Source organism: Canis lupus, chromosome 5, assembly GCF_003254725.2.
Source record: "Canis lupus dingo isolate Sandy chromosome 5, ASM325472v2, whole genome shotgun sequence".
Classification (NCBI taxonomy): Eukaryota; Metazoa; Chordata; class Mammalia; order Carnivora; family Canidae; genus Canis; species Canis lupus.
The window spans coordinates 22,648,972-22,668,011 of NC_064247.1; the positions used below are offsets into that span (position 1 = coordinate 22,648,972).

Sequence of the window (19,040 nt, forward strand, 5' to 3'; positions counted from 1 at the left end):
CAGTTGGCCCTGATAATGTAGTGACTGGAAGAAACTTAAAGGATTTTTTAAAATAGGTTTTAAGTGGTTAGAAAAATAATTTCTTTCAGCTCATTATGAAGGGGTTATATTACTTACAGAAACAACTAAGTGAAGATTGTCTCAACATACACATGCAATTATTCACTGGCTGTGGCAGCTTTGAACAACTTACTGTGGAAATTTCTGTAGGTTTTTAAAAGTTAAGATTTGATTATGCCTCATCAATGTGGCTTTTGCTAGAAGTATGACTTGATTCATCTGTTTATGCCCAAATGATACATTAGGGTTTTTCTTCCTTTTTGTTTTTGCTTATTTTCCCCAGATAATTCCTAGTACGATATACTTGTTAATTTTTAGGCCATAAAACTTTTGAATGTAAGTAAATACAATCTTTTGATAATCTAAGTTACAAGTGGATGGTTTTCCTCCTCCACTAACTTTAAAATATAATACCTTAACCATTGGTATGTGGGTTAAATGTAGAATATTACAGCTTTTTAATTTGTGTGTTTTAAAAGTACTTTCTACCAGAAGACAAAATCTTTCAGTGTATGCAAAAGAAAATCATAATTCAGCAGTCTGTTTACTTTTTAAGTAGTATTTGCAAATGTGGTATCAAGCACTGTTTATAATGAACCGTGGAATGAGAACCCAGAACCTAATCATCTGTATACTTTATTTATAATCTTGTTTAATGTGCTGGGCTGCATTACATTCCAGTATAAGTTGATGCTTTAAGGATGTTTATAATGAATTTGGGAGACACAGACTGTATTAAAGGCTATGCATCAAAATGTATAGAAAATATATTCATTAGATAAGTGGTTTTGCATCTTTAGTGGGTATTATTGGCATTAACATTTTTGGGGTGTTCTCAAGCATTAGGAAGACTGGAAGCGAATCTGTCTTCTAGATTACTGGTCTGATGTCTTCAGGTAAGAAGATGTTCTCTACCACCTTTTATTTTTGAACCATTGTGCTCTAGTTCTTAGACATGAAAAATTTAAAAGATTTTTCAGTTTAATGATGTTATGAAAGAAATGGTGAGGGAGGGGGAGACAGAGAGGCATGGCTTTCTTCCCTAAAGTGGTAAGACTATTAATGTATACTTACGCATTCATAGTGCCATTCCTTCCGCCAGGGGTTTGCAGAGCCATTGCTGTTTATGGGGGATGGCTGAGACCCCTTGTGTTGTGGAAATTATAGTTAAGTCAGAGTTAAGACATAGACCCAAAGTGAGATGTAGAAAGTAAAATAGTAAATACCAGAAGAGAAAGGTGCAATAAAATGTGCAGAAGTTAGTTGGGAGTTAAGTTAGAGGTTGTTTAGTAGGTGCTAATTAGCAGATGAGAAGCATGATATCAACTTGAGTGATCTGGCTGGGAAATGTTTTCTTCATTTGTAAGATTATAGCAGCTTGGGAAGCATCGAACGTTATAAATTCATTACAAAGCAGGCCAGCTAATATTGTACATTTGTTAACTTCATTCTCTGCCACTGAGGAGCTGCATATTATGTAATATCCAACGATACTGCCCTTGGATAGTGTGTGTCTGATATTCTTATAGTAACAGTTTATTGAATATAAGCAACCTTATTAATAATGGTTCATATTAGAATAGACAGTATTTTTTTTTAAATTTTTTATTGGTGTTCAATTTACTAACATACAGAATAACCCCCAGTGCCCGTCACCCATTCACTCCCACCCCCGCCCTCCTCCCCTTCTACCACCCCTAGTTCGTTTCCCAGAGTTAGCAGTCTTTACGTTCTGTCTCCCTTTCTGATATTTCCCACACATTTCTTCTCCCTTCCCTTATATTCCCTTTCACTATTATTTATATTCCCCAAATGAATGAGAACATATAATGTTTGTCCTTCTCTGACTGACTTACTTCACTCAGCATAATACCCTCCAGTTCCATCCACGTTGAAGCAAATGGTGGGTATTTGTCATTTCTAATAGCTGAGTAATATTCCAATGTATACATAAACCACATCTTCTTTTTTTTTTTTTTTTTTTTTTTTAAACCACATCTTCTTTATCCATTCATCTTTCGTTGGACACCGAGGCTCCTTCCACAGTTTGGCTATCGTGGCCATTGCTGCTATAAACATCGGGGTGCAGGTGTCCCGGCGTTTCACTGCATCTGTATCTTTGGGGTAAATCCCCAATAGTGCAATTGCTGGGTCGTAGGGCAGGTCTATTTTTAACTCTTTGAGGAACCTCCACACAGTTTTCCAGAGTGGCTGCACCAGTTCACATTCCCACCAACAGTGTAAGAGGGTTCCCTTTTCTCTGCATCCCCTCCAACATTTGTTGTTTCCTGCCTTGTTAATTTGCCCCATTCTCACCGGTGTGAGGTGATATCTCATTGTGGTTTTGATTTGTATTTCCCTGATGGCAAGTGATGCAGAACATTTTCTCATATGCATGTTGGCCATGTCTATGTCTTCCTCTGTGAGATATCTGTTCATGTCTTTTGCCCATTTCATGATTGGATTGTTTGTTTCTTTGCTGTTGAGTTTAATAAGTTCTTTATAGATCTTGGAAACTAGCCCTTTATCTGATATGTCATTTGCAAATATCTTCTCCCATTCTGTAGGTTGTCTTTGAGTTTTGTTGACTGTATCCTTTGCTGTGCAAAAGCTTCTTATCTTGATGAAGTCCCAATAGTTCATTTTTGCTTTTGTTTCTTTTGCCTTCGTGGATGTATCTTGCAAGAGGTTACTGTGGCCGAGTTCAATAAGGGTGTTGCCTGTGTTCTTCTCTAGGATTTTGATGGAATCTTGTCTCACATTTAGATCTTTCATCCATAGAATAGACAGTATTGACACACACACACACACATATATATATATGTTTACATATGTGTATATATAAAACATAATATTAATGAAAGTAATCATAACCTTATTTACTGTATTTAACTTACCATTAAGTTTAGCATTTTTTTACTACAAATTTTTCTTTTACCTTAAGTAAATACCTTAAGTAAATATTAGGATATATATTACCTCAAGCAGTACAGGTAGAATTTCCATCTGAAACCCTGGTTAATTGTGTTGATTTTTGTAAATTTATAATGATAATAGCTTGTATCATAGGAAAGCACCAGAAAACTGGGGTATTTCAGGATTTTTTGGTTATTTTTCTTTGGAGGCTTTTATTAAAGCATTAAAATGGTCAAGTTACTGTCAATTCCCTTTTTTATTAAAAGAACACTCAGAAAAGTAGATATTAAGTCACAAATATTTTTAGGAATATTGTTTTTCATTGGCTTCCAGTGTTACCAAATCATGTGTGAAGTTGCCAAATTCTAAGGGTACTTTATATTTTAGGTGCTGCTTAGCTACTTTGTGACCAATGCCTTACTTTAAAAAGTTAAATCATTCGAATTTTAAAAAATAAGTGATACATGAAACATGGAACAAATCAGTAGGTAGAGGAGGATAGCACTGAAAAATGAGCCTTCTTTCTTGTCCTCTAACCCTCCAGCCTCTCGCAGAGGTCACTGTTTCCACCTATTCCTCCTGCCTGAGGAGATCTGGACGTTACACACATATGTCTTATGTACTTACTTTTGTTCGTGTACATCCGAACTTTCTGTACACACGGTTGTGTACTTCTTTCACTGCTTGCTGGAAATCATCACCTGTCAATACAAAAATACCATAGCATTTAACTGTACAGATGCTCCTTTACTGCTGATGAACAGTTTTTACCAATCCTTTGCTGTTTATAAACGATACTGTAGTGTATTGCACAAACACTGCTTGTGTTTTATTCTAAGAAATTGTGTTACAGTCTAGGGGATGAGGTAAGTTGACTTATTTTTTTTTTTAATCTTAGGTATTCCAAAATTACAGGTAATTATTTTTTACTTAAATGTAGGTGTGCTTTTTACATATAACAAATTTGAATAGCAATATGTGCTTATGGAAGCACCTTTAATAGGAAGAGAGATACTTCTCTCTATTCAATTTCTGTGTATCAGGTTTACTTAAAAGGTGACATGGCCATAATGGTTTTAACATTTCACCTTTGGGGCCCCAAGTGAGAAATATCTGCCAATAAAACTTCTGACTTCTTCAAATTCTGTAGTCAGAAAATGTTACTTAAAAAAAATCAGTAGGGTAGGGTTTTCTAAATGTACGTTAGTGGCTTTTTGGTTCTTAATTTCCTTCTATGGCCATCATATCCTCAGTGGTTTGAGTTTGTATTCGCCTACTTTTGTTAAAACAGCGAATGATAAGCTTAGGTCATTGAAAGACACTTAATGATAGAAGGTACTTTACCATGACACCAGACAGCAAAAGTATTATAGAAATTAGAAATTAGATTCTGCAAGTTTTTTTTTTTTTTTTTTTTTTTAGGAGGGAGATTAACTTAGTGTTTTTTGAACATCTTCTAAACTACAATGTATGTGTGGTCTTCTCATACTTAGTTCACTGTGCTAATGTGGTCTTTCTGAAGTTAAAATGTCCTTTGATTTTAGAGCTTTCTTTTTAGATCAAATATTGCACTTGTGCCTATAAACTTTGACCATTGACCATAAATCATTTTCTTAAGTGATTTTCTTGGGTCATAAATAATTGGGAGTGGGACGTATACACCCTAGATTTGTTTCAGAAGTGCTAATGATACTTCATGTTAATCAGATAGAAGAAACATTGATCTTAGTGGTTTGTGGTCTCTCTCCCCCTTTTTCCATGAGATTCACACTAAACTCTAGGCCAACTTATCAGGAAGGCCTGGAAGTCTGTAATGTTCACCATTTTCCATCACTCTTTCTCCCTCCCACTGCTTGCTCCTGCCTCCATACTCCTTAGGAGAGCAAATCCATTCTTTCAGTGAATCAGGCCCAAACCCTGACCATATATATCACTCTTCTCTCATACCCACATCCAACCCAACCACAAATCTGTTGGCCCAACATTAAAAATATATAATATATCCAGAATATGAGCACTTCATCCATCCTTCACAGCTGTTGCCCTGTTGCATACACCAGGGTTGCTACAGCCTTGTGATGAGTTTTCTTGATTCTTCTCTTGGTATTCTAGTCTATTAAGACAGCAGCCTTAAGAAAGTAAGTCGGATCCTACCATTTCTCAAAATCCTCGAGGCTTTCCGTCTCAGAATAAAAGCCATAATCTTCTCAGTGGCTTTCAGAGCCCAAGATCTGGTCCCTTGTTGCTCTTGGACCTCATTTGTTGATTTCTCCTTCTCTCACTAGATTAATGTCAGCTGGCTTCTTTCTTAATCTTTAGCCAGAGCTCCTATTACCTCAGCTTAGTATGCCTTTTTCCCCCCAGATACCTTTATAATTTATTTCTTTGTGATCTCTGGGATTTTGCTTAAATGTCCCCTCACTGTGGTCTTCCCTTACCACTTTATTTAAAATTGCATCGTTCCCAGTATTCCCTACACATTTCTTCCCATTTTTTTTTCTCTGTAGCACTTGCCATCTCACATAATGTATGTTTATATTTGTATACAGATCTCCCTTGACTTACGATGGGGTTACATTTGTTAAGCTGTAAGTTGAAAATATCCTAGGTAGAAAATGCATCTAATACACCTAATCTCCCAAACATCATAGTTTAGTTTAGCTGACCTCGGATGGGCTCACAACATTTACATTAGCCTATAGTTGGGCAAAATTGTCTAACACAAAGCCTATTTTATAATACAGTGTTGACGGTCTCATGTAATTGGTTGAATACTACACTGAAAGTAAAAAATAGGATAGTTGTCTCGGTACAAAATGGTTGTCAGCATATGAGTTGTTGACCTTCATGATCACTCTGGGCTGACCTAGAACTCTGCCGCTGCCTAGCATCAGGTGACAGGATGGTATTGCATATTACTAGCCTACAGAATTCAAATTTTGAAGCATGGTTTTTACCCAATGTATATCACTTTCATACCATTATAAAGTTGTAAGTCAGGGACTGTCTGCATCATTTATTGTCTACCTTCTCCCACTGGAATGTAAGCTCCATGAAGGCAGGAATTTTGTGCAATGATATGCGCTCAGTGCCTAGAGCAGTGACTGGCACATGGTAGGTACTCTCTATGAACTGTGAAGTGAATAGGATAAGGTATGAAAGCTCAGAAGGAAGGCACCTAATCTTTCTGGAAAGGTCCAGGGAAGACTTCCTGGAAGGAGATGATCCGTAAGCCAAGTCTTTAAAAATGAATTATTCTTAAATGGGTGGGGGAGAGGGAATAGGAAGACTAGATAGAAGGAGCTACATATACAAACCCATGAAGGCACAGAAAACGTGATTGTGGTGGAATTGTCAGTTTATATTATAAAGGTTGAAGTTTGAGATTCAGAAGGTAGGGTCATGAAACACTAGAAAATCATGAGAGGAAGTAGATGTGTGTGTGCCTTTGACATTTCTTTTTGGACAATTTAAGTTTGGAATGCTGATGGAATGTCAGTTGAAATTTCCCAAGGGTAAAGTGTAAGAAGGGGGAGACTGGGTTTAGTATAGAACCTTGGTGAGAATACAATGTTTAGTGCCAAAGCAAGAGATGGGAGAGAGAACTGCAGAAACACTCCAGGGCAGGGGTTTGGGTGGCACATGTGACCACTAGTGTCTTAGGAAAAAGGTTTGTTACAGTATTTAAAGTGTACACTGGTTTTGGCAACAGGAAGATAATTGAAAAGAGCACTTTCCCTGGAATTATAATAGTTTTTTTTTTTTTTTCACTTAACTGTACAGTGTCTTCTGGAACATACTCCCACAAACATATGCATACAGCAGGAAAATGCTCCTCCTGGTGGTTTCTCTGTCAAATACAGACGTCTGAAGCTGACACCAATGTGCATCCTGGCAAATGGCCATCTGTGTCCTTGTTCACCTTTGGGGGATGGATGCTACATGTGGCCCTTGAATGATTGAACCTATTCAATTTCACACTTGTAGATCTTGAGGATTTGCAGATAATTTCAAAAATTCATAGACTAGAGAAGGAAACAGAAGAGTTAAACAATGTGACAATGAGACAAGTAAACAAGAGAACACATACAAAGATTAGCAGCCAGCCTCTTGCTGACATCTGTAAGCAGGCCGAGGCTCTGGTGATGGTCAGCAGTTAATTCAGGAACAAGTACCATTCTCTGCCCCACCCCACCCCCGCTTCCTTTTAAGGCTGAGGGAACATCTTCTTGGATGTCCAGTGGTGGTCTCAATGATGTTTGCAGGGGTTCCAGGAAAAAAATCACACCTTCAGAATAATCTCTAAAGCTAAAACGAGGGGGCATCAGCTGTATGGGTGGAAGCTGGTCTGGGAGAAAAAAAGAGCTCCAGAGCCCAGTAGGGGGCAGTGCTGAGCAGTGGTAGGACTGCCCTGGGGTATGGGTCAGGCCAATTCTAACTTGGGCTGATTCTAGAGACCTCAGGGAAGGTGAAAATGAATTTTGTGTATGTTCTGGAGCTGCCAAGGAACTTTTGGTGGGAGGAGTCCTTGAAGTTACTCATCCAAATATTTTAGTACCTAGTACCTGCCAGGCACTGTCTACATACTGGTCATTGAAAATATGAGTCACTAAGATTAGATCCTACTTTCTATAGGACGACATGAAACAGAGTAATTAACAGGTTGTAAATTAGATTGAATCGTGAAATTGCCACTATCCAACATCTTTGACCTATAAAAGCAACATATTTATATCAATACTATGAAAGAACAGTGGACTGAGTAGGGGCAAATATGAGGATGATAACTGGGGGTAAGAAGGTCAGAAAAAGTCTCTGTAAGAGGTGGCTTGTAAGATGCCCCCTGAAAGCCAGCTGCTTCTCTTTTATTTAAATCAGGATGATAAACGCAAACGTGGGAGGGATCAAAGGAGTGCCCAGGGCCTTGTGGGGATGATGTATCCCCTGAAACCTTGTGCTCTGAGTAGCCCAGCAACATCTCATGTGGGAGGCCCACTGTTGCTGAGCTTTCTGGTTTTCCAAGATAAGCTAGAAAGTAGCTTTGTAAAAAAAAAAAAGAATATACAAAGAATAATGCTTAAGATAAGCTGAAATATAATTTTTATGTGAAATCTAAATTTTATATGTCAGGTACTTCAAAAAGTTTAGAAAATGTTTTGTAAACCGAGCAATGTATCTGCTTGCTGGAAGTGGCCACTGGACACTATTATCTTTCTTGTAAAGCATACCAGGTAGAAGGAACAGCATATGCAAAGACAAGAATCAAGAGAAGGTTTGACTTGTTGAAGGAACAGAAAGGAGGGCCGTATGTCTCCAGAGCTGAGTGAGCCCAGAGAGGGGAGTATTGTACGGGGTGAGATGGGACAGGAGCCGGGTCCCAAGGAGCTCACAGAGGTCTGTGGGCAGGCATGCAGGTGTGGATTTGGTATGCACACAACCAGCACATACCCTGGGGCTTCCCAGGGTGGCATCTGCCGAGAGGAAAGGATCCCTTCCCCAATCCACACAAAGATGTCCTAAATGCCACAGGTGTCCTTGAAGATTGGTGCACGGTACCATCTCACAGCGGAGTCAGCTGTCTGAAGGCACCACAGGAGTGTAGTCTGCCTCTGGGTTTGGTTTTTGAACTGGAAGCCCAGATCCTTTTTACTACAAACACTGACTACTTTCCCAGTTGAGATGTGTTTACATGACAGCACCCTTTGGTGGGTTTTCTTGTCCGCACAACTACAAGTGGATGCATCCAGTGATTTAAAGGCCTAAGAAGAATGCTTTAAATATGGAGCTGAATATGGAGTAACAGTGACCTAAAGATCAGACCCCATGACGTTGAAGACCAGACTTACTTGCTCAGCTGTTTTTGTGTTTGTTTTTTAAAGATTTAATTCATTTATCCATGAGAGAGACAGAGAGGCAGAGACACAGGCAGAGGGAGAAGCAGGGTCCCTGCAGGGATCCTGATGTGGGACTCGATCCCAGGTCCAGGATCACGCCCTGGACTGAAGGTGGCACTAAACCGCTGAGCTACCTGGGCTGCCCCTTGCTCAGCTGTTTTGTGTGGGCTGGTAACACCAACCTGCCAAGAGTTCAGTGTGCTCTCATTTCCAAGATAAGGTGACTGTCACTTAAAGTTGAAATACATGATGTACTCTTGTAGAGGTGAGAACTCATCCTTTTCTTTTTACTGAGTGTTAAAGCCTTGGAAATGAAAAGAAAGATGGATGCTCAAGGGATCTCAGACATCCAGAGGAAAGTGAATCTCAGAAGTGAAAATGAATAGGGATAGAAATTGGCTTTCTCAGCCATGCAATGGGGGTTGGATAAAATTTTCAGGAGCTCAGTGAGCAGGTCCTTAGTGATAAGAGCTAAACTTAGTCTGGAAAAGATTCAAGAGGTTGAGGATCAGAGGGAAGAAGGCTCTTGCGAGGAGACTTGCATTCCAGGGAAGAGAAGAAGGCAGCCGCAGTGTAAAGCCCAGAAAGTGAAGTCCATCATTCAAGACAGCCTGACAGGTGAGGTTAACACCCGAGTGAACGTCTGCAGGAGGAGATGGCTAAGTTAGCTTTCAGAATTCAGTGTGATAGTGTTTCATTAAAATTCATCAGTCACTTCTTTGTCATTTATTAGAATATTTGAAGAGAGAAAGCATAATTAACATTTTCCAGATGCTCTATGTGGGCTATTTGATTTGCTTTGTAGATAAAAGTGGGTCTGATTTAGCTTTCCATATGATTCTTTGAGCTATTAGATTTTTGCCTGCAGAATTAAAATGAAAATTGTATTTTTAAAAGAAATCACTGTGATTGCTTATATTTTGCTTTCAGATTGGTAGATTCTAAATATCGAATAAAAGCAGAAGATGGCAAACTCTTTCTATACAGGTCCAGGTATTAAATATTTTTTTACTTTATAGGCCAAATAGCTCCTGTCACAATGGCACAACTCTGCTATTTAGAAAGAGCTAAAGCCATGGTAAATGAATGAGGAAGGCTGCCTTCGAATAAAACTTTATATGTGGGGCATGTGGGTGGCTTAGTCCCTTGAGCTTAAGACTCTCAAGTTAGGCTCAGGTCATGACCTCAGGGTCCTGAGATGGAGCCCCACATCGGCTCTGTGCTCAGTGTGGAGTCTGCTCCTCCCTCTGTTCATATGTGCTCTGTCTCCCTCTCTAAATAAATAAATCTTTATTTAAAAAGAACTTTATATATGGACACTGTAATCTGAATGTTACTTAATTTTTATGTATTATGAAATATTTTTCTTTTGATTAAAAAAATGTATATTAAAATCATGATCTCTTCAAAAACAGATAAGGGAGCTGGATGTGGTCCATGAGCCATGGTTTGCTGACCCCTGAAATTAAAGGATTTGAAAGTCAGTCCTGTTTTCCAAAGGCCAGTGGTGTGATTTTCCTGTCTAGAATTTTATTTGATTATAGAAGGGTCTTATTTTGCTGGAATGAAAGTGTGTGTGTGTGTGTTTTTTTTTTACACATTTGAAAAACTTTCAGCAGTAGTTCTCACGAGCATGCATTGGAATCACCTGGAAAGTTTGTTTAAAACACTGATTGCAGGGGCCCCTCCCCAAATGCCTGATTCAGTGAATCTCCATGGGGCCCAGGAACTTGCATTTTTAGCAGGTGGGGCTGACGCTGCTGTTCTGGAACCCCTCATGAGAAGCACTGACCAAGGGAAGATGTGCCCAACACTGTGGGAATCATGTGGTTGCATTTATTCAGTGTCCCTAGAATGACTATTGAGTTTTCCACCTAGATGGTTTCTTTAATTAAGACCTTCACAATTCTGATGGTTTAATGACCAAAGATAATGGTACCAAATCTGTAACTTTCCTGTTGTATTTTCCTCCATTAATATCTGTTTTAAACCCTTAAAAACTAGAGAAGGTCTTACCAGAGTGTTAGGGAAAGAAAGGTTTCTTGGAGATATATAAAGGAATATATATATATATATATATATATATATATATATATTCTTATTATATATTACTTATATATTAATATATATTACTTGTTATATATTACTTATATATACATATATATTCTTATATATTACTAGGTTATTATTAAAACACATTATAATATTATACAGATGACCCCTTGTATGACATGGGAGCTCAGGGTACCAGGCCCCTGCTCAGCTGGAAATCCATTTGTAACTTCTGACTCCTCCAGAACTTAACTACTAGTAGTCTACTGTTGAGTGGAAGCTTTACCAGTAACAGTTGTTTAACACATATTTTATATGTATTACATACTATGTTCTTACAATAAAATCAGCTAGAGAAAAGAAAGTGCCATTAAGAAAATCATAAGGAAGGAAAATACATTTACAGTACTGGACTGTATAAAAAAAATCCACATGTAAGTAGACCTGCATGGTTCAAACCACTATTGTTCAAGGGTCAGTGTGCATATATATGTGTATATTATATATATTATATATATATATGTGTATATATATATAATAGATACTTGTGTATCACTAGTTTTTTTAGGGGGGGGAAGGGCTAAGGGAGGGAGAGAGGGAATCCCAGAACAGAGCCTGATGCTGTGGGTTCGATCTCACAACCCTGTGATCATGACCTGAGCCGAAATCGGGAGTCAGATACTTAAGGGACTGAGCCACCCACGTGGCCCTCGTGTATCAGTTTTAAAAATAGTACACTGCCAGCAACTTTGACATTCTGGAGCCCTCCTTTTCACCTCAAGTCTTCCTGTGAGTTTCACTGTGTTTGTTATCCACAAGCAATATAATGTCTGGTTTACATGATGTCTAGTTTTGCATGAATATGAACTTTAGTTTTATCACACAGACATACACACATCCATTTTGGTGACTAGCATCAGTTCATTCATTCTCACTGCTGTGAGTGTATTCATCTTATGAGTATACTATGATTTACGCATTCCCCTGATGATGGACATTTGTCTTGTTTCTAGTATTTTTTTACTTTACAAACAATATAGGCATAGATTTTTTGGTACATGTTTCTAGTTAATGTGAGCAATAGTATCTCTGTGGCTGAGACCTAGGGAGGGGAATTATTCAGTTACAGGGTAGGTACATTTTCAACTTGACTATGTAGCCATCAGAGTAAAGGTACTTCCACATCTTTACCACACATGATAGTCCTAGAATTTTTAAACTCTGCCAATTTGAGAGGTTTAAAATGGTATCATACTTGTGTTTTTAATTTGCATGTTCCTGATTATTAATGTAATTGAGAGTTTTTCTCATTTATGGGCTTTTCATGTCTCTTCTTCCTTGAAATGACTTTTCGTGTGTGTGTGCTCATTTTTTGTTACCTTCTTGATCTAAATGCTTCACAGAATTTCTTTATATTTTGGTTATTAATCTTCTGACACTTAAATGTTTTACAGTTATCTCCTAAGTTGTACCTCATCTTTTCATCTTTTTATTTTTTTGATGGAGAAACTTTTAAATTTTATTGTAGCTTAATTTATATATCTTTTTTCTTAGAATTTTGTGGCAGGTTTTTTTTATGTGTATCTTATTTAAGAAATTCTTACTTTCCTGAAGGTCATGAAGGTATTCTGCATTTTTTTCTAAGAGTTTTGCATTTTTAAGTTTTCTTCTACATGTTTGGTTATTTTTACACTTGAGTCTTTAGTCCAGCTAGAAGTAACTTTGGGTATGGTATAAAGTGTGGATCCATTTTTTTCTAGCTGGATAACCAGTTGTGTAATGCTTTATTTGACAATCCATCCCTCTCCTACTGAGGCAGTTGCCCAACTGCTGAGCCACCTGGGCTGCCCTGTTCCAAAGGTCTTAATAAAAGCCTTAGCTAGTAACATGTCTTAATATTTGGCAGAGCTGTATTTTTTCTCCACCTTGTTTTAATAATAAATTCCTGACTAGTGGGCAGCCCAGGTGGCCCAGCGGTTTAGCGCCACCTTCAGCCCAGGGCCTGATCCTGGAGACCCGGGATAGAGTCCCACATCGGGCTCCCTGCATGGAGCCTGCTTCTCCCTTTGCCTGTGTCTCTCATGAATAAATAAATAAATAATCTTAAAAAAAAAATTCCTGACTAGTTTTTGGGCCTTTGTTCTACTACATAAATTGTATTGTATTTTAAGTAGTCTCTACATGCTGCCTGGGATACGAACTCACAACCCTGAGATCAAGAATAGCATGCCCTACCCAGCCAGACCCCCCTTCTACAACACACATTTTAGAAATCATCTTTTTTTTTTTTTTTTTTTAAAGATTTATCTCAGAGAGAGGGTGCACAAGAGTGGGATGGGTCAAAGGGAGAGGCAGACTACCCTGCTGAGCAGGGCTCCACCCTGGGATCACGACCTGAGCCAAAGGCAGACACTTACCGACTGAGCCACCCCGGTGCCCCAGAAATCATTTAAATTGGGGGCACCGGGGTGGCACAGTCGGTTAAACATCCAACTCTTGGTTTCAGCTCAGGCAGTTCCTGACCTCAGGGTTCTGAGATGCAGCCCCAGGTTGGGCTCTGTGTGAGCACAGACTCTGTTTAAGACTCTCTCCTCCTTCTGCCGCTCCCCACTGCACCACTCACTCTCTCTTTAAAATAAATAAATCTTTTTTAAAAAGATCAGTAAAATTGTATGGGAAAAAAAACTTCTGTTTGGAAATGGATTAATAGTAATTGATATTAGATTCATTTGGGAAGAAGATACATCTGCACGATATTAAATATCCCTAATTAGGAACATGTAATAGTTTTCCATTTATTGAGGTTTTCCGTAATGCCTTTCAGCGAAGTGTAAATTTTTGCATTAAGATCCTCTGTGCCTTTTGTTGGAATTACTATTAAGCATCTTCATTTTTATTATCTTCTAAGAGTTACATTTTAAAATTACTTGTGGCTGGCCTGTAGAAATGAAACTGATTTTTGTTTGCTGACTCTATATTCAGGAGCCTTGCTTATTCTTGTTTCTAATAATGACAGTTCAATCTGGCTTCTCAAGCCATATAACCTTTCTTTCTTTGAGCTGACTTGACTGAAATTTTCAGTATAGTGTCGGGCGTAAGTGACATCTCATTTCTGATTTAAGAGGAATGCTTCTAACATTCCTAATGTTTGCCACTCCATGTTTGCTCTAGGTTTTTGTTTCATGCCCTTTATTGGGTTGATAAAACTTCCTTTTATATACATATGCCTATTTTGCTATAGTTTCTTTTTAAATAAAGATAAGGTTTAAAAATTTATCAAGTGCAATTTCTGTGTATATCGAGATAATATGTTCATATGCTTTAAAAAAAGGTTTGTTTTTTTTTTTTAACATACTGAATTAGATAGATTTTCTAATGTTTTTACGTTTGTGTTCCTGGGGTAGCTTGATCTATCTCGTAAGTCCTAACCTGTGACGGAGCTCTACAGATCCTGAATATCCTGCCCCTCCATAGGTAGGGACCCCCTTCCGCCCCCTCATGGGTTGCTGGCTTCAACCAAGTTACTTTAATCTCATGGTGCCATCTGGCGGCAAACTTTGAAATTTCTGACTTGATATCTTACTGTTTCTTTTAGAGAAATAGATGGATATAGTTTCTTCTGTTAATACTGACAACTGTCATTTAATTCCATTTTCTTCCTTGTCCCGTATATGTATCACATTTACTCCCCCATCCTCCTTTTCATTTGCTTTCCCAAACTTCTTCAGTGTACTCGTGTGAGTCATTCTTTTTTTCCTTCTGTAGTTTTCTTCTTTTCCTTCCTGTTTTTCCTTTTGTTCCTTTATGAGTGTCAGTCGTATCTCAATTATGGTTAATCATGGTAAAAGTAATGCTTATGACTAAGGGGAAAAATATAGCACATTTTTTAAAAAACCTGATACAATAAAGTTCTAGCTCTCAAATTTCAAGTACTACTTAGTCATCTAATTAATTCTGCCCAGTTTAACATCAAGCTCAAGTATTACAAGAAAAATCTAAAAAATGTTTAAAAACTGTTAATAAGTTTCATTGTTTCTGTGTTCCTTTATTACTAGCTTTGACAAATTTGGGGTTTCTACTGTATTTTACTACAAAGCCTCGGTTTTTCATTATGGGTTTAAGTGCCTGGAATCTGCACTACTATTGATCCCTGTGGGAAACAGCCCAGCGCAGATGCCCTTCTGGCACATAACTGATCTATAAGAGCGGACCACTAACCGCATCTCCAACTGCTTGAGCCACAGCGTAGAAAGTACCGTAGGCACTATTGTGCCCAGAGAACTTGCGCGTGGATAAGCTTGGCAGGCCTGGTGGTTTCTTTGTAGAGTTCATTGCAAACTCGTTTTTAGTGTCTATGAGGGCTATTCCTGAGAATGGCAGGAGGGTCAGCTGAAGAAGACAGACCAGAGACAGTGGGGCTGAAACTGGTCTCTCTGACCACCACTGGGCCACAGGGCTGTGAGGGAGATCCCTTGTCTTAGCCCATCCCAGTCTTTTAGCAGGTAGGTGTAGCCGTAGCCTCTTGAAAATTCACTTAATCACAGACATCACTGGGGCGCCTGGGTGGCTCACGCAGTTAAGCAACTAACTCTTGGTTTTGTCTCAGGTCGTGATCTCAGGGTCATGAGATCAAGCCCCACATAGGGCTCTAATCAGCATGGAGTCTGCTTGGGACTTTCCCCTTCCCCCCCCCCTCCTCTCTTTCTCTCTCAAATAAATAAATAAATCATAAAAAAAAAAAAAAAAGGATAGCCACTATTGATTTCAAAGGAGGCACCACCAAGTATCTGGGGCCTGTAAATGGTTGGTGCCCAAAGGACATTTTAGTAGTGCCTAGATTAATCATGAGAGAACTTTAAATATAAAATCTGATCAGCATGATTCTAATGCTTAAAAATCTTTGGTGTGTATGACTTTGAGATCCATCATTCTTCCTGTGAAACCGATTGGTTTGTGTGGAGTGGCTACAACCATTAGAATTTGAGCATCCATTTTAAAAGGAAGTGGTCAAGGTATTCTTGTTTCCACATTGTAATAGTGAAGATTCAAGACTGGATTGAAAAGACAAACAGTTAATACTTAAGGGAGAAGATTGCTTTGGCACTTTGCCCCGCAGGCCCTCCGGATCCAGAGTGACGAGAGTGCTCCTGTTGTTCTGTGCTGTTTTCACTTCCTTCTGTGTTCTTTTGCTAAGTGCTTCCTAACCCCTTCATGTCTCTTTTGAAAGGTGGGGACCCAAACTGTATGCCTTCTTCCAGATGCGCTCTTGCCAAAGCAGTATAAAGCAAATGTAACAGTTACCCTCACTAGGTAAGTACCACTGGCGGCCACGGCCGCCCACCTGTCCCTGATACCTGCCACACCTCTCCCCTGCCGGGTAGAACCCAAATCTGTGCGTCCACTGCCCAGAGCCTTTATTCTAGCTGCATGAATCCCCAGTCAGAGGAGCTCACCCACAGCAAGCCCTCCCATTACAACATCTAGCTCCACCCCCTTCCCGGTTCTTTCTCTGTTTACCTCTCGTGGGCTTTCTGCCAATCAAGAACATCTTCCTCCAATTTAATAATTTTGACGTCAGATAAATGAGATTCTATCTGTAATCCATGTGAACGGATGGGACATGCTACTTTAGACTGTTCTTTTTTGTGATGTGGAGTATTATAGGGCAAGTTCACACAGATAACACTGCTGCTGGGAGGCTTTTTCTTATCTAAAAAAAAAAAAAAAATTCAGGGCAGCCTGGGTGGCTCAGTGGTTTAGCGCTGCCTTCAGCCCAAGGCATGATCCTGGAGACCAGGGATCGAGTCCCACGTCAGATTCCCTGCATGGAGCCTGCTTCTCCCTCTGCCTGTGTCTCTGCCTCTTTCTGTATCTCTCATGAATAAATAAATAAAATCTTTAAAAAATGAAATAAAAAATTCAGATGAATTAAAATTAAAATGAAAGATTAAAAGACTTAAAAATGAAGATTATACATTTATATATATTTATACATATGTATATACATATACATATATACATTTATATATACATTATATATAATATATATGTATATATACATTATATATATAAAACATATATACATTTTATGTATAAATATACACATTTATATATATATATATAAATAAAGCTAGAATTGGCTCATTAAGCCAGATTAGTGTTATGCATTGATCTCAATTTGGAAATATTTTAAAATCATTGACCACGATTACCTTGAAGCAGGCTGTTTTAAAATTCTCTAATTTCAGGATCCCTGGGTGGCGCAGCGGTTTGGTGCCGGCCTTTGCCCAGGGCGCGATCCTGGAGACCCAGGATCGAATCCCACGTCGGGCTCCCGGTGCATGGAGCCTGTTTCTCCCTCTGCCTGTGTCTCTGCCTCTCTCTCTCTCTCTCTCTCTCTCTCTCTCTCTGTGTGTGTGTGACTATCATAAATAAATAAAAAAAAAATAAAAAAAAATAAAATAAAATTCTCTAATTTCTTTAGCAGAGACTGTTCTGACTCATCCCATTTATAAATAAAACCATGGCAATAAAGTTTACCTTGTCCATCTTGAATGATACATTTGAGTTCCCCAAAATTGCTGATTAATCCCCCTCAAGTTCTATAAACCCATCTCTAGCTGTATGAGAATATTGAGGTAATACTTTAAAGTGTAGAATGAATGTCTCTAATAACAATATTATCTTTAAGATTTTTTTAAGTGACATAAAAAATGATCATATATGTTCAGCCCAGGGTAGGGATTTTTAGAAATGATTTGCTTCTTTAGCCTTGAATTTTGGATTTCCTTGAAATGAGTTTCATATCCTGTGAGCATCTCTGACATTCCGTGACATCACCAAAATATTACCACTGTGTCAGAGTCCATGTGAAAGGGCTGGTGACACATCTGTCATTGTTCTGAAAGTGGTGTGGCTGACTGTAAAATGGGAGAATCTAATTAGTCTTATTCCTGGGATCTCAGCTGGAATCCTTACTTCAAACATGTTCTTAACATTCTTTACAGAGCTACAAACAATACTCTTTTTAGCTACTTGCCTTTACACCATTTCTTCCAATGCAGGACTTGACATAACTCTTTCTATTTTGTTTGCTGATGGGTAAAAGCCCCCACACTGAAATGTATCTGATGTTTTGTAATTTTTTCCTCATTGGTTGTCATTTGTTAATGTTTTTGCTTTTTAGAGTGAACTCTTTCAATGAGTTTAACTCTGTGCTCTTGTCATCAGAAGTAGGAAAAGAAAGTTTCTGCATGACTCACCAGAAAAGTCAAGATCAAATGACAGAGATTTTTGAATTATCCAGAGATGAATTGATAAAAGGATCCAAGGAGTTGGCAGTGGCCACATACTTCAGCTTGAAATGTCACATAGCTGGCAGCCTTGGAAGAGCCGATGGGCCCCCCTATGGCTGATTACAATGCTATTGACCCAAGAGGAAGGACAGGGACTTCCAAATGGTTTTTCTGGTCCTCCTCCCACCATCCTTAGGATTTCTCGGGCAGAAGTCTCATCCAGTCTTCCTTGTGGCTCACCTATGGGATTATGGTGATGAGGAATTAGAGGGACATCCATAACCATGGACAAGTGAGAGCTGGCTGGTTTCTGCAGGGATAGAGGCCCTACAGCCTCACATTCCAGGGATACAAATTGCCCGTCATCCCCAAAGGCCTCTGATGGTTTGGGGTGTTCAGACTCCCAGGCCTCTGGCTCTCATCCTTGAGGCCCTGTCTTTCCCTGAGGTGCCAGGTCGATTTGAGCCCAGGACACTGGGTTAGAACAGATATGAAGACCCTCCCATTGGGCCCTCAAATGGGAAGTGGCCTGGGGTGGGGAAGGCAGTGCTGCTGTAGGTGAGGTGAGCTCACCCCTCAGGCACACCTGCCTGTCAGGCTGCTCAGCTGGCTCTCGTGATGCCTGTCACAAAGGTTTAGGGAACTGTGACATGAAAGGGAGTGTGTTTCTGCCACGGTCCCAGATCCACCTCACAATTCTGGGTCTGATTGTTGCCAGGTCCTCTGTTAGATCCACTGTGGGATCATGACAGTGGCTGGGTCGAGGTCCGAGTGGAGGCTGGGCAGCCCCTCTGCTGTGGTACAGCCTGTATTCCCTGAGTGT

At 39.2% G+C, this 19,040-nt stretch overlaps 1 protein-coding gene and 1 long non-coding RNA gene across 9 annotated transcripts in view; one reads left to right on the top strand and one right to left on the bottom strand.

Moving 5' to 3' along the window:
* Positions 1-19,040, top strand: part of RDX (radixin) — an 87,698-nt gene that overhangs the window by 67,841 nt on the left and 817 nt on the right. For all 8 annotated transcript variants that reach the window (XM_049109980.1, XM_025465603.3, XM_035716710.2 and 5 more), the window contains one exon: positions 16,150-16,232. In XM_049109980.1, the coding sequence (XP_048965937.1) occupies positions 16,150-16,216 (67 nt within the window). In that variant the 3' untranslated portion in view covers positions 16,217-16,232. The remainder of the gene's footprint in view (positions 1-16,149; positions 16,233-19,040) is intronic.
* Positions 3,174-18,925, bottom strand: LOC112671376 (uncharacterized). The gene is made up of 3 exons (XR_003143564.3): positions 18,185-18,925; positions 6,753-7,001; positions 3,174-3,677 (listed from the first exon to the last, which is right to left on the bottom strand). It is a non-coding gene; the product is annotated as an uncharacterized LOC112671376 (long non-coding RNA).